The sequence below is a fragment of the Pagrus pagrus genome (genome assembly GCF_965226575.1).
Source record: "Pagrus pagrus genome assembly, chromosome: 23".
NCBI lineage: Eukaryota > Metazoa > Chordata > Actinopteri > Spariformes > Sparidae > Pagrus > Pagrus pagrus.
The window spans coordinates 18,679,319-18,705,894 of NC_140205.1; the positions used below are offsets into that span (position 1 = coordinate 18,679,319).

Consider the following 26,576-nt stretch of genomic DNA (forward strand, 5'->3'; position numbering starts at 1 on the left):
GACTCCTGCAACTCTACCAACTTAAAGCCGTAATTAAGAGAAAAGTACAAGAGGTGCTGGAGAGGGTCAGACACTGCCAGCAGTATTTACACAGGAGGGGAACACTTGTGTTGTCTTCCATACCTTAATGTATTTGCAACAACGGCAGGTTAATTGCTGAATTGGTGTTAACCTTTTTGACAACGAGTGCTGGGTCATTTAAGCGTGTGGCTAGAGTCAGGGAAACTCTTTTCTTCTCATGGGGGCAGAGAGTTTGGTGGGTTTATAGATAGCAGCAAAGTAGAGCAGAAAAGCTGCGCAAGCAAACAAAGATGTAAAAAGTGAAGAAAAGCCGTGAGCTGACTTATTTTTGTCTATGTATTATATATGTTATCCTTTATTTTTGGTAGGCTACCTGAGCACAGTTCTTTCTCCAGTGACCTGCTGTTTCATATTTCGAAGTCACACCTGGAGACTGACTAGTACAACCACATATTTCCAGACAGTCCTTGGTTCAGTCTCTCCTTCTGCTACTGCCACCACCTCCCTTATACAAAACATGACTGGACTCACTTGACCAAGTCTATCCTGTTGTTGATGGCGGCCCAGTGGAGGAGTGTTACGTTTTCTTTGTCTGGCTGCCGAACATCGAAGCCCGCCTCCACCAACTCCCTGCAGCGCTCGAAGATGCCATACCTAAGACAGAGAGGAGAGGGATTAAAGTCTCCTCACACACAAATACACCGGCAAACACAGATAAACACAAGGTTAAATACATAGACAAACTGACAAAATACACAAACACACACACACACACACACACACACACACACACACACACACACACACAATAACTGACAACTTCAAAAACAGATAAACAGATACGCAGACCCAAACAAGACACCCACACTGTGGCAGAACTTGGCGCTGGCTGTCTTTAAGCGGATATTTTGAACCTCAAATCAAAACAACATAAATCTGTTGCTGTCAAAAGTAAAAACATCCCAGACAAAGCTTCTGTTGTCTTATCACAAAGACATTTCCACATTTCTCCCCTCACCCCCCACATTCTCTCAAACTTTTCTGAGCTTGTGAATTATATCTGTGGCATGTGCTGAGTCAGAAAACCACAGCTGTAAATATGGTGAAGTTAATTCCGGATTTGAAATTTGTGGTATCTTGAGCCCACAAACACATAAGTGAGTGAGTAAACATGCTGCCCTCCAGTAATGACATAGACTCCCACTGGACTAGTCAGAAAGTAGTAAACAATGTTGAATAGTGCTGTCACTTTTTCAAAAAGTCAAGTTCAAATGCACTTTGTTTGACTTAATTTGAATGTAACCTATTTACAACATCATGCGTAAAGATGAGAGTGTACAGTGACTGTTGTGAGCATGTGAGGTCAGCGATTTCCTCCCTCTGTGGTCGGAGACAGAGACTTGCACCCTTCTGCACAATTGGGGCCTTTCCGTACACATGTGCTGTCTCAGCTCGACTCCGTTTGACTCGGCACGTAAGCCCAGCGTGGCTTTCATTTCCATTACAACAGGGCTACCTGCTTGAAGGTGTGTCTTAAACTGATGACGTGCTTGTGTTGAGTAGCGGTCAATGGAGTGGCTGTAAATACTCATTTCTCCCTGCAGTATTATCAAAGAATAGCTGCGAACAAACTCTTTGGGTTGCAGCTTGCAGTTGAGTCCTCATATTTGTCATTGTAAAGTAAGGCAGCTGGGTTTCTGTTATTCTGCAAACAGCCCAACATTAGACCTACTGTGACGTCACCCCCTGGAGTGTGGACTACCGTTTTAAAGCCTCGAGTTTGGCATTACAGCCAAACACAAGGTAACCACGCCGCAAAGCATCCGCTGCTTTGTTGTCTATTTTACTCCAAATGGGACCATAATTAACAAAATACTCATTATGCTGTATTGAAGAAGACTTGAAAAGGTGATTGAGACCATAAATTCGTTCGGAAACTGTTCACTGAGGCAATAAATCAAGAGAGAAGAGAAAAGAAGAAAAGGCTCATTTTCTCATCAGCTAACACACAATCAGACTTCTTTTTGTAACCAGAGGAGTTGCTCCCTGCTGGTCAATATAGAGAATGCAAGATTGAGGCACTTTTGCATTGGCTTTATTTTTCAGACCCAGAAGCGCCGTGCATATTTTATACAGTCAATAAAACTTTATTATTTATTTTTTGTAATTTTGCCATCTACAGTGTAGAACCCAAAATATTTCCACACACTGCTCCTCAGATGCCTTGGTGTCGTGATCATCTGTCGTAATTATCAGAAGTGTCGTTTTAATTCATTAGCTTAGCTTAATGATCAATAGAGGTCAATAGAACATGAAGTAGTTCAGCTGGACCACAAGGCTAACTACTTTCCTTGTTTTTTGAATTCATCCTTACAGTTAGAAAATGTAATTTTTCACACATTTGAGAAAAACCTCTACTTTTAAAGAAAAAGTGACAGCCTTAATTCCAACCTTTCTGAGACTACACCCTGTAAATGACGACACTGGCAAAACAAAAACAAACTAATTATTTCTTGAGGTCGCGCCACAAGCTGACCACATGAGACAACAACGTATTGTCCACTCACTGTGTGGCTTTGACGATATCCCAGGTGCTGTAGTCATCCACATGGTTTTTACGGCTAACATTCTCACTGTAGCCATGGTTGTAATGACTCTGGGGTTTGATTTCCTGAAAAGAAAGAGGGAGAACAAGAGACAGAGACACAGAGATAAAGATGAGTTAAGGATATGAAAGATCGTGCTGCTTTATTAGATCATCGCCATCATATCATACCAAAATGCACTGGCCGGTGGGTGGGGTAGTGGGGTGTATTACTTAAGTAAAACACACGCAGGTGCTTTCAATGAAACTGACTGATTAGACCTCTAGTCAGGCTGAGGTTGGGTGGAGCTATAACATGATATCGCCAAAGACTAATAACAATGGTAATGGTGTAAACTGTCCCACTGACAGGTGCAACAAAACTAACGGGACAGGGAGGAAGCACTGTCTATACACACCCACAAATTCCTGAGAAGAGGTTAACTCAGGTAACATAAGGTAACATCAGGTAGAGTAGACCTTTGACCCGTCAAACACAGGTCTAATAACATTATCTATTCTTGAATTGCACTGCAATGATTTCTGGAACTGAGCCATCTTTTTTGTTATTGGTTCCAGCTGTGCTTTTTCTGCTGTGACAAATCAGAATGTCTAAAGAAAGAGGAACATGATGCTTGCAAGGCAATCAAGATTTCAGTTTGCAAGATTTATTCACAGAGCAACATAACATGCATGATCTTCCAAAGGGGGGCAAGTCTGAACAACAAGAGAGAATGCCCTGGTGATGGTAGAATCCGTGTCTTGCTCTAAGACAGACACTTAGCATTCATTTCAATAACTGATCCCAGCGTTAAAAGAGGACATAAAGGCAGCAGGACACACTCTTGTCGAGTCTTCCTGTTGCTGCTGAGATCTAATCTGTCACACAGATATGGCGACTGTGCTACTCACATTCAATTAGCCTCCATAGAAACGCCAAGGAAACCACAATTACCCTCCATCACCCGGAAACAAGGGTTGTGTCTGGTAAACACAGAGCACCTAGAGTACAGCCAGAGAATGAGAGCTATAGCTAATGTTAAACCGAGTTGAATCACCTCTAATTTACCATCACAGAATAACTGAATTTAGGATTATTTACTAAAACCATCCAAACATTAGGTAGTATCTTTGTTATCAAATTCAGAGTCAAAACTGTGATGTCTGAACTCACATTTACCATCAAAAACTGTGGTATTTTAACAATATCACCACATGAAAAAAGCTCAATATTGTGTTCACTATCGAGCAGACATTCAAACCTCTGTGGCTGAGCTGCTGCAAATAACACTGAAGAATAATGAGGAATAATGAGGCAGCCTCTGGGGGGGCAGAGGACACGGCAGGCTTGTGTGGAAGTGCTGGGTAGCTTGAGGCGAGAGGACCACAGAGACACAGAGCTGCACCATCTTGCCTCTGACTTTAGCTTGGGCTTCCCTACAGAGCCAGAAGGATGTGCTGAGGCAGCATTTCTGCCAGCATGGTGAATGGTGGTGGAGAAACAAGATGGAGAGGGTGCATGAGAAAAACTAGTTCAGACAGATTTTTGTTTTACACTTGACTCCCTAGGAAACATTTTTTTTATGATTGTTGATTTTGTGATTGCCTATTTAATTTAAACTACAGGCCTGCACCAAGCTTGATCACAAACTACGTAGTAGAGTCTACTAAGTAAACTAATAGATCTCTTTTTACAGCACAGGTGTGGATAATATTCATGACAGCTGAATTCCATTTGACTGTTTCAGATTCAGGCTCCTCGTATTGTGCATGCTGGCTCATGGTCAAACTGTCATTTTTTTGTCACCTATGGAAAAATAATATTCAAATTTGATTACATTGTGTTATATTTATTTATAACATCTGCACAACTGGTCGGTTATGCTAATTACACAACATGCTGGTGAGTCAGGTCTGACACCTAGAACATTTATGTAAAGCAAATAATAAATTGTTGGTCTCTTATGAGGAGCAGATAGACACAATCCAAACATTGTGAGTGTACAGATCTCTGCATGCAGATTATGTTTACCAGACAACAACAGCCAAATCCATTCTTCTTCAGTTTTTGCTGACTCACAGAACTCATGTAATTAAGCTACAGCTGAGTAAATTTGCCAGCAGCAGTTATAACCGGTGAAAACAACCAACAGTAGCAGACCTGAAGGTGCCCTGTGGAGTGTTCTTGTAAACAAACAAAGGTTATGTGTACATTCAGCGTTGCTCACCACAATACATTTGTCTCCTTAGGGTGTAAACAAATGGGATGAATATATTCCCCTCTTCATAAAACTTTTGGGAAACTGATTTTTGAAAGTTTGAAACCTGCATGGAGTAACATCCATGTTTACTAACAAACATTCTAATTCTTTCCTGCCTTTGTTGGTACAGTGCTGTACTTCTTTGTGCTTGATCGCCATCTGTAGATCAGTGGAATTTGCATGATACATGCAAAACGGGTCTAGCTCAAAGAAAAACTGCTCCATAGCGCTACTAGAAAAACTTCCCTTTACACTCTGACTAGCTACAGTTTTTCAAGTCATTGTTATTTATGTAACTTATTACATATGAGCGTGAGGGCCAAACGAGTAATTTTTTTTATATCATGACACTGGTAAACTCTGATTACCCGTATTAATACATATCAGTACCTATAGGTCAGATAACTTAGAACAAATACTTGAATTCATCCAGCTGCCTCGCAAGGTAATGCGTTTTGGGAGTCAGGACTCACACATTGTGACAGCAACAGTTGGTGGCAGCAGTGCACCTCTAATATGTGTGACTTTTTTGTGTTGCACTTAATATTTCCTACCTGACTTATATGGTGTCTAAATATCCAGTTTGGGTTTTTTTTGTTTGTTTTTACAAGAAATTACGTGACATTACAGAAGAAAAAAGACACCACTGAAATGTGGTTTCCTTATGGGCTTAAGTTCACAAAGCCACTTGAGAAGCATAACCAACATTTTAAGCACACCTGGATAGACATACAGCGATGTCATGTGATAATTTCAGACCTCATAAACCATCTGTAAATGACAACTACCACACACTACATGTGTGCCAACGTGTGGCATTAAATACCAGTCATTCACAGCAGAATAAGCTTTAGGTCCAGGATCCTAAACCTTAAAGTCAGCGATTTTAAAGGAAAAAAGAATTTATGTGGCTGTGATACTTCCATGATAATACAAATTAAAAAAAACAGAAGCTAAGGCCAGCAGAAGAGGGATTTTATTTTAAGGACTAAATCAGACTGAGGAGGATGAAGGAGGGAGGATGTGACAGAGGGGATATGAAGGTGACCATCTCATATTCTTCCCCCTGTATTTTTAAAGTGTTAAAGCTGCCAGGAGGCTTTTGTGCTTTTCTCTGCCAAGTTTTGGTCATTTATAAATCCATACGATGTGTTTCAACTACCCCATGTGCTATTCAGACAAGTTTAGCTGCCAGGGAAATGAGGGGAGCCAGGTGAGAGTCGCTTTTTATGAAATTGTGACTGTGCTTCCTACAACAGGCTAACAAACAGAAGCCCAGGATAAATGTGGAACTCAGACTCTTCCCTCGCCTGGATATTCAATTGAGAGAAAGTGCTCGCAATTCATCGCCAGGTTAACTGCTTTCCTGTCGGTCGAGGGACAGGGGGAAGAGGGCCTGGCGCTAAACCCTCAGACACCAGCTGTTAAATCACTTTCTCCATCTCAACCTATCGTGGAGATAACCTTTGACCCCTTACCAGTCACAACACCCTCACTCCCTATCCTCATCTCCTCCTGTCATCTAAAAAGCTGATGGTGGCATTTGTAACTGTAGTGATAATTGCATTCTGCATTTTTTTGCCTCCTAATGACATACTTGCTTACTGGTCATGCACACAACAACTAGGCAGGCAGAAGCAATGATATTGTCAATTAGGCATATTATCCATTTCACACTAATCATTGATTTTAGGTTGGGAATCTCATCTGCTCACAGAGGCAGCAGGCTTGGCTTTTGTCAATGGAGCTGGTCAGTGGGACATATGGTAACCTCTCCTTGGGGTGGTGGAGGTCACGTGCCTTGAGCTAAAAATGTTAGACAGTACCATTTATGAAAATGCAGGCATACTGGTTTACAGCTATAGCTGCAAATATCAGTCAGTTAATTGCTTTGCAATCAAAAGGAAATTAGTTGCCAACTATTTTGATAATTGGTTAATCTTTTTAATCATTCGAAATGTACATAATGTCAAGCACTTACTGGTTCCAGCTTCATAAATATACTGAGACTGCAGCAACAGTACAATAAAAGTGAAAAATTCTCAGTTTGAGATCAACATTTAGATTTCAATTGGGGAAAAATCCAGCAAAATAATAATTAGAATTACCCTTTCACTGAATCTGCAATGACTACTTTGCTGAGACTATATTTAACTGTTGTGGAAAATTGTATCCATCTTGCTGGCTGTAGCCATAGCTCACAATCCAATTTGATCTGAAATGAGAGCCATTTCGAGGGACTAATTCAATATCCATGGCACAGTTTACGTCCCTGGATCAGGGGGAAGCGGAGGGGAAACACTGTTTTATGATGGAAATAATGGGAACATTCTAAATAAACAGAATTAGAGGTTCCACTCTGTGCTACAAGTGAAGTATCACATCAAGTGGCTGAGTATACCCCCCTACCTTTATTTGCCTTTTATGGAAGAATGCTCATTTGCATTTTCAAATGAGATTGGAAGCAGGGCACATTAATCCCTTACATTCCCGGAGAGAGAAAATGTTTATACTCGACATGTTGCACTGGTTAAAAGTGAAAAAGGTGCACAGTGTGCAACCAAACATCCAATGCTCTAACCCAGGTGCCTCATACATTCAGTCCGACTCTGCTCTCAAAATGACCCAGATTCCAAGCAGGACCCTGCTGAAAAGAAGAGCAACTTTATGCCAAGTCTGTAAAGGCAAAGTGGCATACAGGAAAATAAACTACATTTATGATAAAGCTACTACCGCCAGACATATTCCTTCAATATAACAGGCAGATATACAGCCAAAAGGTCATATTGTGAATGCTCCTGTGCAATGATTAAAAGAAGGCGGAGGCTGTGGCACCTCTGAACTCATGGCAGACAGTTAAACTCTCTAACCTCACCATGGCAGGCCTTTGGCTACATTCTTACCTCTTCAATCTCTGCCACCGGTGCCTGTGTGGGTTAAACTTGAGCTAACAATAGCATGCCACCTTTGTCTTCCTGTGTTTTTTCTGTATACATTTTAAGAATCAGAACAGAGAATCCGGCCTGACAAGACTATCCCACTAAAACAACTGTCTAAGACAAAAACAATCGCCTTCCTGGTGAGCATTTTAGCACTGTACACAAAATACTCCCAGTCCATGTATGAACTCAAACACTCTGACACACATAACATATACAGACGAGTCAGAAAATGGCATAATTTTACTGTAATGCAGCCTTAAAAACCAGGTAAAGACAACACTAACCGTCATATCATGATATAGCATTAAGTCTAAGACAGTATTTAGTCTCATATCACCATAACACTATAACATGTATATATTGCCCAGTCCTACGTTGATCAGGGCCAATGTGGGCATTCAAAAGTTTTCTCCCCATTCCTCTCGAACCACTGCTTCATTGGTAAAATGATCCCACCAGGCACCGGTTCTTCCTGGCCTCACCCAAATCAGACGCACCCTGTAGGGTGAGTAGTTCAGCTGGAAAAGTGACTGTTGCAAATCACTCGAATATCAGCTTTCCCCTGCACACGTAGGCAGTAGCAGCATTATAAAAGCACAATTTAACTGCACAACAGCTGCTGGCACGGACAATAAGGTTCGCAACACCAAACTAAATCAAAGTCAACCGTGTTTATGGTTTTTAGGGCTGTAAAAAATGCTGGAGTAGTGTGGACACTAGGCATAACCATAGCACAAGTTATGGGGTTATAAAACAAAAATGTACTAGTGTGGATGTAGCCTACGTTGGTCTGAGGTCGGGATGGCCCAGTAGCTCACCTGGCAGTGAGTATGCCTCATGTACTAAGGATGTGTCCTTACCACTGTGGTCTTTTGCTGCATGCTGTCCCCTCTCTCTCTTCCCACCTTTCCTGTCCTGTACTTCACCCAGCCAAAAAGTTGGTCTGGGGTGTCTCAGACTTCCCATTCAGGTAATGCAGTGACACCCAGACAAACAAACTAAGGAGGGAATTCATTGTGTCAAGGGAGCAAAGAACGGAAGGTAATTACATTTCCATTAATCAGGAGCATCCTCCTCTGTGGTAAATCTGATTTTTTCCCCCTCAAGTCTCAAAGAGGAAAGAATTAACAACAGTCAGGAAGAATTAACAGCAAGGTGATTAACAGTCTACACCTGAATGTTCTCGTGCCACAGAGAGGAAGTAGCTTATCTGCAATACAGATAAACAAAGGTGTCTCTTGACTAATTGTGACATCCATCATGTTACTGCTGTCAGTCTTCAACTGTGGTTCCATAGGCTCAACTGCCAAACCACAAATACACAGGAAATGACATCATTTCCATCAGGCACCAAATGCATTTGTGTTTCACCTCTCTCTCAACACCATCACTCTCATTATCACACTTGCTGGTCTCTCTTTATCTCTCATTATAAGTGAGGTTGTAGAGGTTGTACAACTGTATGTCAAAAATAACATTAAATTATTGCTATTATTATTAGGTTTTCAGTCTTAAAAAGAAATTGGTTCACTTAAGTCCAACCTGCATTCAACCTTGGTTGGGAGGAACATTTGATGACATATGTCGACTGATTCAGGTCGACTTCCAGTATGTGGGTATAGACTTGCTGAATAAAAAGGAGGATGGCATTACAAACTACTATCTTCCTTTGTCTGGGTTTACTTCTTTTGCGCAGAAAGTAACTAAACACAGAAAAAACAGGATTAAACATTTTTTCACCATTTTCTGACATTTCTAAGACCAAAACATTAAACGAGTAATAGAGAAAATAACCGGCAGATTTGACAAGAATGAAAATAACTGTCAATGGCAGTCCTATTTAAAAATGCAGCGATTAAGGTTCATTTAATCATGTTCTGTCATTATTGGATCATGTTTGAACTGGGAGCCAATACTGCAATGAGAGCAAATCTACTTGTGGCAATTTGAGTGCTCCAGATGTAGAAATATTACCACTTAAGTTTCATATTGGCATAATGTTTGAACAGGACTATTACATTCAGTGCTTAAATTAAACATTTTGGATCACCAGCCAGAATGGGAACAAGATTTCCAAGACACTCTTAGCTTTAAACAGCCAAAACCAGATTATAAATCACTAGACTACATCCTTTTCAACCTATTTCACACTATGTACAATAACTCATCTCCCAGTATCTTGGGGACTGGCTGGACATTAAAGACATGAATCATTTGAATTGCACATATCCAGGATTAGCTTACTGGAGGTAAATTAGCCTACTTTACTTGCTGACTACAAAACCAGTAAAGACAACAGGACTGCTGGGAAAAAGAGCAAGCTAACCGTCAACAATGAAGATAGAGATCTTCCTCATGATTTAGATTACCTGCCAAGCAAATACAATAACAACTGATAACCAGGGTGTGCTCAATATGCGAAACCTTAAAAACACATACAACAGAGCTAATAGGGAGTGGAGGAAACAAATACGATCCTGCTTGGTTAGCTAGCCTGTGTGTTACAGCTCACGTTACTGTCAGTTATTTAATACGTCATTTTTGAAGCAATATAATCTGGACAATGTTCTTTATTGCACATTCCAAAACAACTAATTTATTTATCTTGGCTCTTAATATTTTAAAACCATGCACAACGAAATGTTTCAACGATATTCGAGGACGGAAACGACAAATGCTAAATAAATGAAAAATGACAGATAGCGTTGCTGACAACCCCAACAAAGTGGAAGTGCTGCAGGTTAGCTAGCTGAGGGGTGACTACAAGATTTCGTACTAACACACGAATGTGGTTTTCAAGAATAAAGTGGATATTTTCTACATTCGTCGATATCAACGTTAACTTATTATGGTCGCTGAGTGGACACCACAGCTCAATATACCCATATACACTTGACCCCAATTTACATCATCGCAGCTAAACCAGACAGCACTACCAGTTTAGCTACAGAGCTAACGTCGTATGACTGTAAGGATTAAGCGTTAACGTTACTTTTTCCATTACAGCCTCAAACACACAGCTTACAGTCTTGTTTACTAGCTGCGCGGCGTCGCCCCCACGGAAGGCACCACCTAGCTTAACGTTTACATTAACGCGAACATCTGCCCAGCGTTTACTTGCTATGCAGCAGGAGGAGGGGGCTAGCGTTAGCACCCTTAGCATCGTTAGCTACCTGCCACCCCCCACCGGTGGTGTTGCAGGGGGCATCGGAGTTTCCCAAAAAGCACGGCAAAACCACGCGGCCACCCACACGCAGGCGGGTGTTATATGTTTACTGTGTGTCCATGTGTGTGTGCGAAGGCGTGAAGCCCGAGGACCATACCTCGGGATGGAGAATAGGGACGCAGCCAGCTTCTTTCTCATATTCCTCCATAGCGTCGGCCATCTTGGTGGTGATGTTCGCTGAGCATTGTGGGAAACGAGAGGCTGTGTAGGGGGGAAACAAAAAGAGGAGGAGGAGAGAGGAGCTGTCAAAACACACGGATGAAGGACAGGCCAGATGACACAGAAGGTCACATTATCATATTATAGAAAGTGACTAGAGGGTACTAATGTAAAGAAAAAGACATATTAATAAATACATCAACAAGGCATTATTATTCCTGCTCACACTACAGTTCCTCTGAGGATTTATGTAACAGTATCACGCTGTGGGCTATTACATATCAAGAGTAAATAGAAAAGATATATCCCCCAGGCTTTCTTAAGCCTTGTATCGCAACCCCAAAACCCACATAAGGTGTCCATAACAAGACACAGGGTTTAACGCAAGGGTGTTTTTCATATTACAGAAAACAAAATGTGTTTTTATTCCACTTCCCCTAAGCCTAAGCAGGTTTTGAGTGAGGTTAGGTGTCACTAACACTATCTTGTCATTATAACAATTAGAAATATTAGCATCTGCCACGCCTTGATTTCCCACAGGAAATCAAGGCAACCAACTATTTTGTTTTTTTTAACAAGAGCATCTTCAACCAGACTGACTCTACAGTAAATGGTAAAAGTGTACGTCCTCTGTTTTTTAGGTTCATTGTGTAATCTTAATTTCATTCTGCCTTATGATCGTTCCAGAAACATGTTGATATTATTTGCAAGCAAAAACTTAAAACCAAATGGAACATCAAAATGTGGTGCTCCTACCACATTATTTAGACTGCAAATATAGTTAATTTACACATACTACTACTTACTACGCGTGACAATTTCCAGCATTAGTGGCTGTGTGATCTAATCAATTCTGCTTGAGAGAATTAGGCCAAGATCTCCCTTTCAGAGTCAGAGATTTACATCAGAACTGTAATCTGATTCCAGTAATTTGATTTGTAGTTCGAGTAATTATGTTTCTTCCGGAAACCTCTCAAACAGAAACATCATTTAGTCATTATGACAGCATTTATGTATTTATTTATTTGTTTGTTTTTATTTGTCTCTGATCTGGAAATCTTCAGAGCAACTGCATGAGTTGTTAAATGCATTTAAATACAGCTACTATACAAGTATGAGTATCCCAAAAATACTAATTAGATATGCATAACATATGATGTAAGTGTGTAAGATAAAGTCATTACTGATTGCGTTAGATTAAAGCAAATATTTTGGGACAAATTGTTGACAAATATTTCTTATATTCACATCAGAAGACATTCACTCTTGTTCACGAACAGCATGTAGGTGATCATGGGACAACCAAACTCTCCAAAGAAACTGAAGACCGATTAAATTATTCAAGGTGAGACAAAAGCTTCACAAGCCTGGGTTAAGTCGAGGATGCAGGAGGTCTTTAAATGGATCATTCAAGCGCTCAAAGCAAACAAACAAAAAACACAAAGACAAACAAAACAGGACCATTTGAAAAAATAAATACCCATTTTTTTGATAAGAATATAGAACAGATTAGTAATAATCCGACTCAGAAATACTTAGTGATCCCCGAGGGGGAATTTAGTTTATGTTACAGTGTCTTATTCTAGAACAGAAATGTCACGGTGTGGAGGAATTATAAGAAAACATAAAATAGAGTAAAGATAATGAGAAATAAGAGTGTAAAACTAAAAATGTAGAAAATAAAAAATGTAAAACAATGGGCATTAAATGATATGTGACAACAATATATATATTTATAAAAATAAATATTTAAAGGCCCATTCCTCAGAATACTAAACATAGAAATATGAGAAGACTCATACTATACTTCAACTACAGTGTAGATAATACTGAGTAATACTGAAACAGGTAAATGTATTCAGTCATGATGAAACCTCTATAATTACAGACATGGAGTACTGTGACTAGATGATATCTGACATTTCATAAGACCATAAATAACAATGGAAAACATGAACATTGCACTTACTCATTTGTGCCTGTAGATGTCCTCCATGTCTCATCGCACATATCTCTACTAAACCTCCATCAGCCACTGGATGTCACTCTGTAGCCAAGCATGCATGAATGCATCTCACAGACTGGAAACAGCTGTAATAATCCTGTACAGTTTATAAATGGTTGACAGCGTGCATCCAATGCTATCATAGGAGCACATACAAATACCTCTATATAAAAGTTCCTCCATGATAAAATCATTCCAGACACACCTAAAAGCCTATTATAGTGCGTCTACATGAGTGACTCAGAGGCATCCTTCACATGGTATTAATGTGATGTTACATAATCATTCATAATTATTTCCAGCACCACATCCACAAGTATAATTTTAGAACAAATATGTATTTATCATGCTTAACACTGACTGTACTTAACATGTGTATGGCATACATGAAGGGGGTGATCATCAGCTCCATGTTTCATAACTATGTATGACGTGAAATACATAAATGGTCTCTGTTAGAGATCAGACGGGTTCAGCTGGACTGATTTTGAGAGCAACAAGAAGATTGATCACGTGTTTGATGCCCTGTCCAGCCAGGCAAATCAGATGATCACCGAGCACAAACAAGGGAGGAAGTCTCGTCATGAGTCAAGTTACCCCGTCAGAAATCAGAGACAGGATATTGAGTGTCTGGCCTTCAAAATAAAGTCAGACAAACTACTCTCACTATTAATACTACCACCAATTATAGTAACAATATGCACTTTGTTCTAAATCATAAAGGTAACTGCAGGAATTAAAATAATTACAACAAGAAAGGGAGGACATTTTTATAAATGGTGTCAAAACACTACATTCGTTAAGCCCAACAACAGTAATGTGACTATATGCAGCATGAAAACTCAGGAGGAAGCTTGTGTAGTGTAGTAATAAATAATGCTTGAAAAAACAATGCTCACTAAAATCAAAGCGGTCATCAAAGTTTAAGATGCGGTGTTACGTATATTTTTCCAAAATGCCTGGCAAAAGATTTCTTTGCTATATTTCAAATACATGTTTTACATATTTACGTCTATGTGTGCAAATAAATGTCTAAGTGTGGGTCTAACCTTTGGAGTATTTTGGGTGTCGCCACATTTATCTTTAACATAACTATTTTTGTATCATTTAGAATTTAAAGGTGCAATTTGTCAGAATATTTAAAACATTATTAAAAAACAGAAAAGCTCCTGAGCTAAGGGTGCAAATAAGACCAACACTGCTCGAAGCTGGCCGGCTAATTAATTAATTAACCAGTTCTTACATACTGCACCTTTAAGACTTTATTGTCTATTTAAGACTATTACAATAAAAGACAACCAGGAAAGGTGTGCAAACAATTTTAATGCAATTCAATTACAAGAAAAAAAACATTAAAGTAAATTATATTTGATTAAAAGCCAGTTATTTTGTGAAAAGGAGAAACATGTAAGGCCTTTAAATATAATGTTTGTGGCTTTTAGTTTGAAAATCGTAACAGGAAGTATGTTTAAATCCGGGTGACTCTACCTTAGACCACTCAAACCCATGACAAATCGTGCAGGCGGGCTAGTGGCTAACAAGTTGACTGAATAATGGTATTATATAGATAGTAGAAAGCATACCGCTAATTGTAAAGTTAATTTTTAACTATCCAAACTTTACTGTTGGACCGACATGACGCCGCTGAGCTGAGGAGCACGCGAGCCATCGCCAGCAAGACCAGTGAATACGCAGAAATAACATTAAAACGTCGTCAGCTAACAGTTAGCAGACAGACCAACGTCCCTGAGGACTGACTGAATATTTACAGCCAGCAGTTTCCTTCCGTTAACCACCAGGACAACCTACCAGGAGACCCCCAGCGAAGCAGCGAAGGTTAGTGCCACGCAAACACCACAACGGAAACACAAGATAACACATGCTAATGCTGATTAAACGCGGCTAGCTTAATTGCTAAATCGCTGTGTGTGTGTGTTCTGTGGCGAGTTGACAGCCGTGACTCTGCAGTCGGCCAGTGCGTACTATTATGTAATGAACCAGGGTTAGCGATAGCTGAGTAGCAGCTTCTCCATCTCCATACGCTCCCCTTACGTCTTTGCATCGGTCTCAAGTCATACCCCGGTGTGAACATTTTGAGGAATAGCCGTCAGTGTAACACTAGCTTGTTTGCAGTCGTGAGTTTAGGACGCGGTGTGCTTTACGCAGCGAAGTGGTGAGTGGCGAAGCATGCTTAATTTTAATGTCTGTATGTGGAGGAGTTATGGAAGAAGCTGTGGATTTTGAAATCAGTCTGCTATTGGTGTTCTATTTAAAGAAAATGTTGCTCCTTTTCATTACCTGACCTCCCCTGCTGTCTACACATTAACCCTCCTGCATCCTCCTCAAACATATGATCCTGCTGCAGTGTTGCATGTCTGCTGCCTCCTCAGCCCCGGTGCTCAGTTACCACTTTCACCTGGAAGGAGCCAGGGGCAGAAACAGGAGACTGACCGGCAGCAAGAACTGCTGTAATTGTGTCAGACAACTGATGCATCCGGCACATCCTGGCCTGTAATCAGATATCTGATATCAGCCTGTCATGTTACCAACCTGAGTTTTCATGGAGCTTCCTACCGCCTGCTTGCTTGAATTTGATTTATATACTTAGGTAGATGCTAAATGAGGTTTTACAGTTGAAAGCGAATTCTTTATTGAAGCCAAAGATCGATTCTTCCATCCTTTGAGGAGATGTGAGAAGCTTGAAATCGTGACAGAAGCAGCAAGTGCAAATCATGTCCTTCGGTCATGAAAATGGTCATATTTAAAGACACTAAATAATGTATTTACATTGTTAACATGGGTCAACAACTCTGACCTTGGTTTTTAATAACAACTGCAGAGAATAGATCATAGGAATTAAAGGATAAGTTTATCCAAAAATGAAAAATTGCATCAATATCTACTCACCCCCATGCTGATGGATAGTTGGGTGAAGTCTCGTAGTCCACAAAACATTTCTGGAGCTTGTCAACAAAACAGTGTTGCAGCTTTCTCACAAACAACTGAAGTAGATGGGGACTTGTTTTAAAATGTAAAAGAAGCCCCCCAAACATGGCTCCATACAACTCATCCGGCGTAATTCAAGTCTCAGAAAGCCTTGATATCCCAAATTAATTTGAAAAGATCTCATTTTCAACCTTGAAGCACGGTCGTGCTGGTGCACCCACTTCAAACTCAGTACTCACTAATACTTGTAGCTTAGCAACTGCAGTGATGATTTTTGCTTTAAAGAGGATGAAAATAGTCTTGTCAAAACAATTTGGGATCTTTGGGCCTCTGACACTTGGATAATTATTTGTTACTTATTATTATAGTCACTGTTTAGTATGCACACCCTTTTTTAAGCAACATCTTCACTGTAGCTGCTAAGCTAAAAGTGTTAACATGCACCCCATCTGAAGAGGGTGCGTGAGCTGGACTGCACGCTGAGGAGTAAATTATGTCTTTTCAAATTAATTTGGGATCGCATGGCTTGAGCTGAACGGAGTCATTTTCAATTTTTTTAATTTTATTTTGTAAAACAAGTCCCCATCTACATCAGCTGGTTAGCAGAATGCTGCAGCACTGTTCTGCTGTGAAGCTCCAGAAACTTTCCTTCAGCATGGGGGTGAGTAGATGAAGACTGAATTTTCATTTTTTGGTGAACTTCTTTAAGCTAAATTGAAATTGACCGCAGGTGATTTGAGTCAATGATGCAAACGCCAGTCAGTTTATTATTCTGTGTACCTGTGCCAACTCAGGCTCTACCACTCACATACTGTATTTCCATGTTTTCCATTCTCTGCTTATTTGCATGTAAATCCCGCACTTTCCATGCCAAACAGCTGAGGTGAGGCTCGCAATCCAGGGTCAAAAGAGCGACCTGCTTATTTGCCAGCCAAATGGAGTTTCCATTCTGACGTCCTTGAACTGCAGCTTGTTGCCTGCACACTGATCTTGTAGACTCGCGTTGCTCTACATTTGAGGAGCACCAGCATTGTTTTAATACTGACAAGCAAAGTTTTTGCAAAATAGTGTCATATGAATTATTAAGTAACACACTACAGAGCACTTTGACTGCTTTTAAACAAAATTAATATTGAGCAACAACTTGCAAATTTCTGAGTCAAAATCTTTTGTTTGCAGAAAAATCAATTCTAAACTATTGTTGTAACCTATTAGAAATCCTTAATGGAGAACTATGTCCATGGAAAACAGGGCTTTTGTGGAACATTTACCTTGAGACGCACAGTTATGTTAATGAAGCTGATTAATTATGCCAAGTGCTGAACAAGAGGAGAGGCTGTTCCTTTGGATACTTGCCATTTAACAAGGCCTGGTCTGCACAAAGCTTTCTAAGTGGCTGCTATATTCCTGTATTATATGAATAATTATTTCAATAAATTAGGTAAATTAGGTGCATGCATACATTTATAAGTATGGATAAATCAATCTTTTGATTGTGGGACAGAATACTGTACATCCACATGTACGTCTACACTTGTTAGAGTCAAAAGGTGAAGTCTTGTGTACACAGTTGCTTTCATTTGCATTTTATTGTTTTATCTGTGTGCAGGAGAAATCGTATAATGAGGGTTAAACAGGTAGAACAAAATGGCCAGCAGGTTTGACTGTTTTTTTATTTATTTTCCAGTAATGGTTTGCTGAGCATGAAAGCTATCAACACTATCTTGTTCTGCTTACACTTTCTACACCCTTCCTGTTATGAACAAACAGAGAACAATGTATCAATGGAGGTTTACATTGTGTTTTGACTCTGACTATATTTTGTTTCATTATAATCAGTGTTGCACGATTAATCAAACAATAATTGAGTTTGCAATATTGTGACATGCAATGTCAAATAGGCTGCAATATTTTGATACAGAATTATAGAGAAGTACTATAGTGCTGCAGGGATGTCGTAGCCAGTAAATCTTATTCTCCAGTTGTAATAAGATCAAAGCATCCATCAAAGGTGATTTATTTGTCATTACGGGGGGTTTGCATAATCACATGAAAGATTGTAAAGTCCTTCATGCTACACAAACATCAAACATCTATACAGTTATTTGTATACATAAACGTATACATTTTTTACATTTGCATCCGGGTTAATATTAACAGCAGCAACAGGATGGTGATGATAATGTGGTTGCTGTCAGATTTAAATTTTGACATCTGATAACCACTGTTTGTCAACATTGACTGTGTTTGAGCACAAGCATTATTGACGTAAACAGAGTCCACCTCTTCTCATCTTGCACGCTGTTGGTCTGCCTGTGCAACAGCTTTGGCCGGGATGTTGTGGTGGAGACAGGTCTCTGTAAAGATGTGGTCTGTGATTTCCCATTGTTTGGCCAGCCTGAGTCCATTTTGTACATTTAATTTCCCTGCGACCAGACAATACCCAGGAGCAGAGCAGACTCTGACATACTCGGATTGGATGGTCGAAAGATGCCATGGGCAGTTGTTGTTTCAATAATTTGAAGACTTCTATTTTTGACATTAAATGAATGAAAAATGCGAAAAATTAATCACTTACAGGGAAATGGGCATCTGCAGACCGTAGCACATGACTGTGACTGTGACTGTGAACTTGACTGTTTGTCACCCTTGCAAAATGTCATATCCTGGAAAATGTACTGGGATAGAAACTATTCTGTTATGAAACTCAATACTTTTGTACAGTGGCAACCACATTTCTCAGGGACGTTGGAAGGGTGAACTTTTTGCTTTCTTGGTGAAGTCTGCATTTTGATCTGGGAGCGGTGCTTTCTGATGTTAAATTATTTTATACAGCAGCGGTTCCATGGTGATGTATTCACAGCCTTTTTCTAGACAAATATATATTTTTAATCAGAACGTGCTTTAAAAATTGCTGAAACCATGAAACTGATCTTCATGTTTATAGATGAGTATAGAAAGAGCACAGTTAGTGCTTATCTCAGCTGATACCAGTAGAGCTATAAGCCTTGTGTAGTAAAGTATGCGTTTAGTCCTTAATCACAGTTACAGTCGTTAAAGGGCTTCACAGCAGCCACATTATGAAACAATAAAACAGCCCCTTCATCTCGAGTCCCTCACTGAGCAAATATTCACCTGTCAGCAAGTCCCACAGCAGCCTCGCCTGTGTCTGCCTCCAGACTCTAACACCATTAGGAGCTATAACAAATGCTGTGCTGCTCATGAAGTTATTGAAATGCCAAGGCCAGAGCATCAGCGCGGCATAATCTTCCCAGCTGGGACACTGAGGCCACTGGCTGTGGTTTGGCTGATTGGATGCATTCGCTCTGACAAATGCCAGATGTGCTCGATGTGAGATAGTTGCCTCTCACTTCTTGTCAGTGTGGATTTATCCAACAGCAGCACACAAATCAGGTTACATTTCAGGCCGCTTAGTCCAACAGCCTTTATTACCATCCACAAGAGCGTTAGCTGAGGCTTACCAATGAAAACAGCTGCTTTTATTCCAATGAAATCAGTTTATTGTGTACCTTTCATTTCATTGCCTCAGCCTTCATTATTCCGAGAAGCTCGACTCCCCTTGGCTGCCATACATCAAACAAAACTGAACAAACACGCCTTTAATTTGCACCTGTCTCCAGGGATAAAAGCTTTAGTTGTAGTTAAGTGTGTTTCTTGTGTCAGCCTTGTGCCAGGTCCACTGCTGAGCAGGATTTGTTATTTGATAAAGGGAATGTGGGCGTGTGAAGCCCTTTATGAATGTCCCAGGCCATTAACTTCAGTGTCCACCCTCGTCAGGCCCCCAGAGCATAGCTTCAGAGACGGGGGAACCTTATTACTGCCCACCTGAACTGCAGCTTCCTCCAATATTACAGGAAATTCTGTTGGTTTCAAAGTTGCAAAGAAACTGCTTTCGTAGGAATGCACTGAATGTGAAATTCAGGGCCAATGCCAATGTTTAAAACAGTGTTTTGGCAAATAGCTGGTGCTAATACTGATGTCTTTTTGTTGTTGTTTATTTTATTTTAGTTATTTATTTGACCTTTATTGTTAGGGAAAAATAACTGAACTAATTATAAAAGAATAACTGAACTTTTTTAGAGTCATTCAGCCCTTCAGTTTACCATCTTTGAAAGAGCACAAATTAGTACAAATTTATAAAACGACCTCTAATATAACCTTGTTTCACATGAAAAATAATTAGTTTTTTTTTTAAGGTGCCACTTCAAAAGCATTTCTAGGCAGCTATACAAGTACCCACTCAATTAAGAATTTTTCAGTATTTTCCTACAAAGGCCTTACTGGCAGGGATGGCATAAGCCAGTAGCACACTCTAGCAGTAGAGCGTGCCTGTGCAAAATTGATGTGACGCATCAGATAAACATCCACCACTGCAATCTGTGAATGTTATCATATGTGCTGATAGAGCGATAGCAGTCAACATGGCAAATATCGTCCGATACTGATGTTGGACCTATATTTAAGTGCATCCTCAGGTTTAGATGCAGCATTTGCTGAGAATCCCATGGACTGTAGATTTAAAGCATCATTTCTCTAGTTTTGTATGTTTCAGAAAAGACTCTATGTCTTAAGGAAACATCACAAACAGGCATTGTTTGTGCATGGCCCAGGACCGGAAGGCTCACAGGAAGTGTGATTAAAACCTCCCAGAACATCACTGGCACCCATCTACAAAGCATCAGTGATATCGGGACTACAACTTGCATTTTGTTGTGCAACCCACTGAAGTAAAACGGACAATTGAATTAACCATGAAACTTGAACCTCACTGGGTGACAAATTGAGAATTAAATCATGTCAGATGTGTGTCATCATGAATGTAGAGATTCAAGGACGAAAGCTTTGATATACTGAGTCAGTTGAACCATTACATAATAGCTGGCTTGTGGATTTTGTTAGAAACTCAAAGCAGATTAGCAGTGAGTCCCAGTTTTAATTGGAAAACATTTAGATGACTTCCTAAAAATGGCCTTACTCATCTATCACCTCAAATGTGTATACAGAGTAGTTAAGAGTATTACCCATCCTACAGAGCAGCTACATTACAATCAGGGTCCAGATTAACTTTTTGACTCACCAGCCAAGTGGACTGGTAGATGGAAAAATCCACCGGCCAAGCATATTTTTTACCGGCCAAAATAATAAATTGCCTTTTTGTGTTACATAAACATTCATTTCCATACATTTCATTGAGATAAAGTATAAGCCTATGTTGAATACAAACTTAAAGAAGAGGCCAGAGCAAAATTGAAGCGTAATTCTTTTTAATATATTGATGAATGTATGTATTTGCTATCAACAGGAGTTACAGCAAGAAAATCTATCTTTCAATTGTTCTATTTCTCGTTTTTTTTCTTTGGTATACTGGCGACACACCGAACAGCTCATCACCAGAGCCGAGGCCTTTTCACACAGAGTCAGAGTTATCGCCGCAGTGGCGGTTCTCCAATTCTCCGCCGCTGGTTGTTCACACAGAGCCAAGCAGCTCCGGAGTAAAACGTGAACCAGAGTGTAATTCACACAGCAAGCCGGCGCTGCGGCTCCAAAGGATGCGTGACGGTACGCGTCATGGTGATGAGGTGTGTTTTTTTTTCAGTGTGTTTCCCCCTGTGTCCGGCTGTTAATCTAAACATGTACACACTGACTGTTTATAATCATATGGATGCTGTTATAATGTGTAGTGATTGAGATCCTGACCCACCAAACATCCTGGAAAGTGACAAAGTTACGTTTTTCGCTCTAAATTACAAAACTACATAATCACCATCAATGAACAGGACGCGGTCTGACTCTCTCACTCGCGGGGAGGGAGGCTGTTTATGGGGGAAAGTTCACTGAAGTCTCGGTCGGGAGGTCTGACCGTCACCGCGACAAACAGTTGGTGAGTTTTTGCCGGGGACAGACGCTGTTTTTCGGGCAGAAATGTGATGAAGAGTAAGTAGGACAGACACTTCTCCACTAATAACTGCAGTATTTTTCCTCATATAAGTTGCCAAAGACACGACCAGTTACTAGCTACCTTACGGTTGTTTGGTCCTGTAACGTTGCTTTGTGGGACAATTCTCTAGGCTATATTTTGCTGAGTGATGGACCTGTTTAGTTATCAGACAGTGAACACCATCAGATCGACACACCCTCGCTCTGCGCCGCCGGCTCCGTTCATACTGGTTCGGTTCGCCAATAATGCGCCTCTGATACCACCTCCGGAGGCGCATCAGAGGCGGAGGGAAATTTCATCCCTCGCAGCATCTGAGACTTTCACACAGTTTTTGTGTGTGTTTGTGTATGTGTGTGCGTCCCAAAACGCAGTAGACTCTTAGTTTAATGTACTATTGTGGTACAAACATTTACCCGCCAGAGTGGCGGATAACCTCCGCGATTTACTCGCCAAACAGAAAATTTACCCGCCATTGGTGCTTGGCGGGTGTTAATTTCGGACCCTCATTACAATGTACACAGACCCAATATTGATTTCCTAACTTGGCATCCCCCTCCTCCTTGACCTCAGACTTTTTTACCCAAGTCAAGGTCATTGGTAAGTGCTGAACTTACTGACTTACTGACTGATTGGACTGTACATCTCTATTTTTACCTACAGAGTAGAATTCCAAAAAGTCTCATTTTTTCCACAATATTACAACGTAATGTAAAGTAATAACAATAATGATTTACTCTATCCATTGAAAACAATGAAAAAATTGTTCCTTTGCCCTTTGGTTTAATAATCATGACCTGAGATTTCCTCTTTGGTAATATGAATCTGGCCTTACCCTCCCAGAGGAATCTTGCTTTGCTGCATGAGTGACATCACAGCCACCAGACATGCCGAAGACACCACTTCCAGTCCACATCAACAAAACATTGTATCTGAGCTAATGAGATGACTCATGAAAGCATGGCTGGAACTGTGGGTGTAGCCTCTGACCACACCTATGATTGTAAAGCGAGCATTCAGCTGCACCACAGAATACCTACAAGAGGAGACAAAGAAACAAACAAACATCCTGGATTAAACATTGGTATGTGGTGCAAATGATTACCAGTGCACAATGTCTATCGTGAGACATTAAAGCAGAGTTGAGTTGACAACACTCCACTGTTGCAGCTTATTGAAAGGATCAGCAAAAAATGTCCTTGGGTCCTTTGAACACGATGGAAACAAAGACACAGCATTTTCCTTTGCTCCATTACTGTACCTAATGCACCCTGGGCAGTGAGTTTTGAAGGTGTTTTTAGGTGTAGTGGCTGTAAATATTTTCAGGCAGGAACAAAGTGTAGTAAACAAAAAGAAAAAGTACCTCAAAGGGATCTTTGATCAGAAATGTTAGACTGGATATTCTGGTGAATTAACAAGTTGCTGGTTCTCAGTACTCTTGATGTTTTTGTTACATTCCCAGTTGGTTGTTACATCCCCATTTTCACAGCTTTTCTTTGTCTTTCTATTTTTAAGTTACAATGTGCACAAAATGGACAGAACTTTTCAAACATTCAAAAAATGAACTCACATTATCAACGAAATGTGAAGAAACAACAGTGTTGACGTTATGTCAAAGATGTCTATGTATTGTGTTGCAGACAGATCTACTGAAGTAAGCATGCTAACCTAGCCCCGGCCCATCCGGTCTGTAACACCACTTTGTACCGCAAGAGGCGATAGTTTGATAGTCCCTGTAGAAGCAGCTGGGAGATGTATGCGAGTGGTTCACAAGCTCTCTTAGCTATTAGTGTAACAAATCAACAAAATAAATTCACAAAATGTCAAGAAAGTAAATGTTTTACATCTATTTTCCTTACTAAACAGAAAATACAACCTTACTCCATCTGAATTTAACTTTCTAGTTGCTACAGCCAAAGAAAGCTACAGCATAAAGTACAATGAGAGTCAGTTATTGGTAGTGCTGTCCCCTGTATTTCTGATGCTACATTTGACAGGTACATGTTAACCTTTAAAACACGGTGCAACTGCTATGCATGTCAGACAACGGCAACTGCAAAAGATGATATCCATGACCAGTCTCCCCAAAACACCTGTTATCAGCTGATTGCATATAGAGCTGCAACTAACTATCTTTTTCATTATCGATTAATCTGCAGATTATTGTCACGACTACTTGATGTGAAAAATGCTCGTCACATTTTCCAAGAACCCAAAGTGACGTCTTCAAATAGCTCCTTTTGTCCAACCAACAGTCCAGAACTCTTGGACTCTTCATTTACAATCAGAAATGACAAAGAAAAGAATCGATTAATCAACTAATCATTGCAGTTCTGCTTGCTTATAACACTGGGGTGAATCAAGGGAGAATGGTGGCGGCTCCTCTTTTAGGGGCATTGTCTATTCCCACGTTAAAGTTGAGTAGACATGGGGTGGATGCCTCGGTGCTGCGGAGGGGTGTGTGTATGATGAACTGAGATAGAAACAGTAATTCTTATGCATGATAATTACTATGTCAATCATTGTAACAAAGTAATACTCACAAATATTAACAGTAAATGAGTCGCTCTTAAATGACTGAATTTCTGACTATTTGCATGACAAACATATCGGGCTTTGTTGCGAAGCTGAAGGAGTTAACAAGTGTTTTTACATCCTCTGCTTTCTAGTGTCCTAATTCACTCATTCAGACTCCAGAGTCCTGTGCACAGCTGCAGCACTTTGAGGGATGTACAGTTCATTGTATTTGATGAGCCTGTTTGATACAGAGGGATGTTGATGCTTTGTTATGCTGAGCTCTTGTTCACAGAGAGCGCTCTGTGTTCAGCATGGATACAATTTCATATCACGTCAGAAAGTTAGCACCCCCTGTTATGGTCAACAAACCTGCACCAGCTTTTAGCTTTTGACAGGTATTTATTTCAGGCACAGTGTGCTGTGCATCTCTTCTGTACCGTCTCCAAAAATCACCTCAGGTCCGGCTGTAATAATCCCTTTGGCCTAAGCTGCGGCCGGGGGGGAAAGGGACAGTGTTTGTGACGCAAACTCACGTACTTATGTCCCTTGCATTATTCACTCAGATTTTCCACTCGGGTGTCACATCTCTCAACTTGCAGAGCTTTCTAAGTAACACATTAAGGTTATTTGGGCCAATCACGACTGACCAGCAAAGTGGGAAGCTGAATGACTAGCAGGCATTTAGTTCCAGTGTTACAAGCAGTTGTAATGCAAGGCTCAGTGTCAGTGGCAGTATAATATTAGTTATTCCCCTGAAGTGCTAGCAAAACCAATGAAAAGAGACCTTAACAACAGAAGTTAATCAAATTGAAAGTTTCTGCATCTTTATCTCCATCAAAGACTTCCTCGATCTATTGGCTGAACATGATTTAAAGAAGAACTTTCTTTTTGAGATGAGGTGTTTGAGATAAGTTTTATTTTTATCTCTCTTATTTCACTTTTGTGCTGTTCTTATCAACATCTCATTGTTTTCTAAAAATTCCTTTAGCCTTATCACTGCTTAGATAAGCTATCTGTAAGGGGCCGTATCTGCACCTTCTGTTCAGGTTAGGCAGGTTTTACTGAGACTCTGGGCAAGGATTGGGTATATAATTGCTGTTATTTGTGGAAAAGAATGCCTCTTTCTTCAACAATGAGATTTTTAACTTTGAAGTATTGTTGGAGAATTAAGCCTTTGGCTATACCCTGCCCTCCATCTCACTTTAAACTCTAACAGAATGCACTGAGCGGTCACGCTTACTGCAAAACTGACTCCACATTACAAGTGTTTGGTCTTTGTCACTGGCTTCATTCTCACTAATCCCCTTGAAGATGACTTTTCATTGCAATGGTGTAATCTCCTCATGTGGTCATGACTTTTAGCACCATTCAGCAAGGTCAGACAAGCTCCCACAATCTCTCATTCAAAAGCTCATTTGCATTTGATCTAGGAAAGCGCTAAGGAGGATAGTTCAGATGGAATATTTGGTTCTTGAAGCTTGGTGACTTAGTGCCTTGGGATAGACTGATTTTATTGATTACTTTACTGATTTTTTTGATACCAGTATCAATCATTAGTGATCAAGAAGGCTGATATACTTATATATATTGTTGCTGTAAAAATGGAAGACTTAGTTTAATCAAGAACTGTATTGTTTGAACTACTCAAGCACCTCAAAATTGTACCTCAAAAATACACTACATTTGGAGGCAAGTATGTACTTTTTACTCCACTATATTGATAGGATATTACTTGTAACATGAAGCCAATCAAATAGTGTTGTTGGTGGGCTATTGAGTGAGACCCCAGAGACTACAGACTGAGAGAGGAAGCCGCATCAAGGTCAAAGTACATAAAAAGTAGTACAAATTTAAATTTAAATTGATTTTATCAACAAATCGGCAGAAAGCAAACAAACAAAAAACAAAACAAAACACTGATTCAAATGTTAAATATTGGATCTGATAATTGGCCATGCT

General features: G+C 40.1%; 2 protein-coding genes across 4 annotated transcripts in view; one reads left to right on the forward strand and one right to left on the reverse strand.

Moving 5' to 3' along the window:
- The window catches only part of zdhhc17 (zDHHC palmitoyltransferase 17), a 32,033-nt gene extending 20,826 nt beyond the window's left edge, over positions 1 to 11,207 (reverse strand). Inside the window, exons 1-3 of the mRNA XM_084346382.1 lie at positions 11,132 to 11,207; positions 2,589 to 2,692; positions 553 to 675 (exon numbers count right to left, since the gene is read on the reverse strand). Of these exons, the coding sequence (XP_084202508.1) occupies positions 553 to 675; positions 2,589 to 2,692; positions 11,132 to 11,194 (290 nt within the window). The 5' untranslated portion in view covers positions 11,195 to 11,207. The remainder of the gene's footprint in view (positions 1 to 552; positions 676 to 2,588; positions 2,693 to 11,131) is intronic.
- Positions 11,208 to 14,691: 3,484 nt separating this feature from the next.
- osbpl8 (oxysterol binding protein-like 8) overlaps positions 14,692 to 26,576 on the forward strand; it is a 97,499-nt gene continuing 85,614 nt past the window's right edge. For 2 of the 3 annotated variants that reach the window (XM_084345114.1, XM_084345117.1), the window contains exon 1: positions 14,692 to 15,034. The gene's annotated coding sequence lies outside the window, so the exon portion shown is untranslated. Of the gene's footprint in view, positions 15,035 to 15,267; positions 15,372 to 26,576 lie in introns of those variants that run through there. The other variant, XM_084345115.1, reaches the window with a different exon arrangement.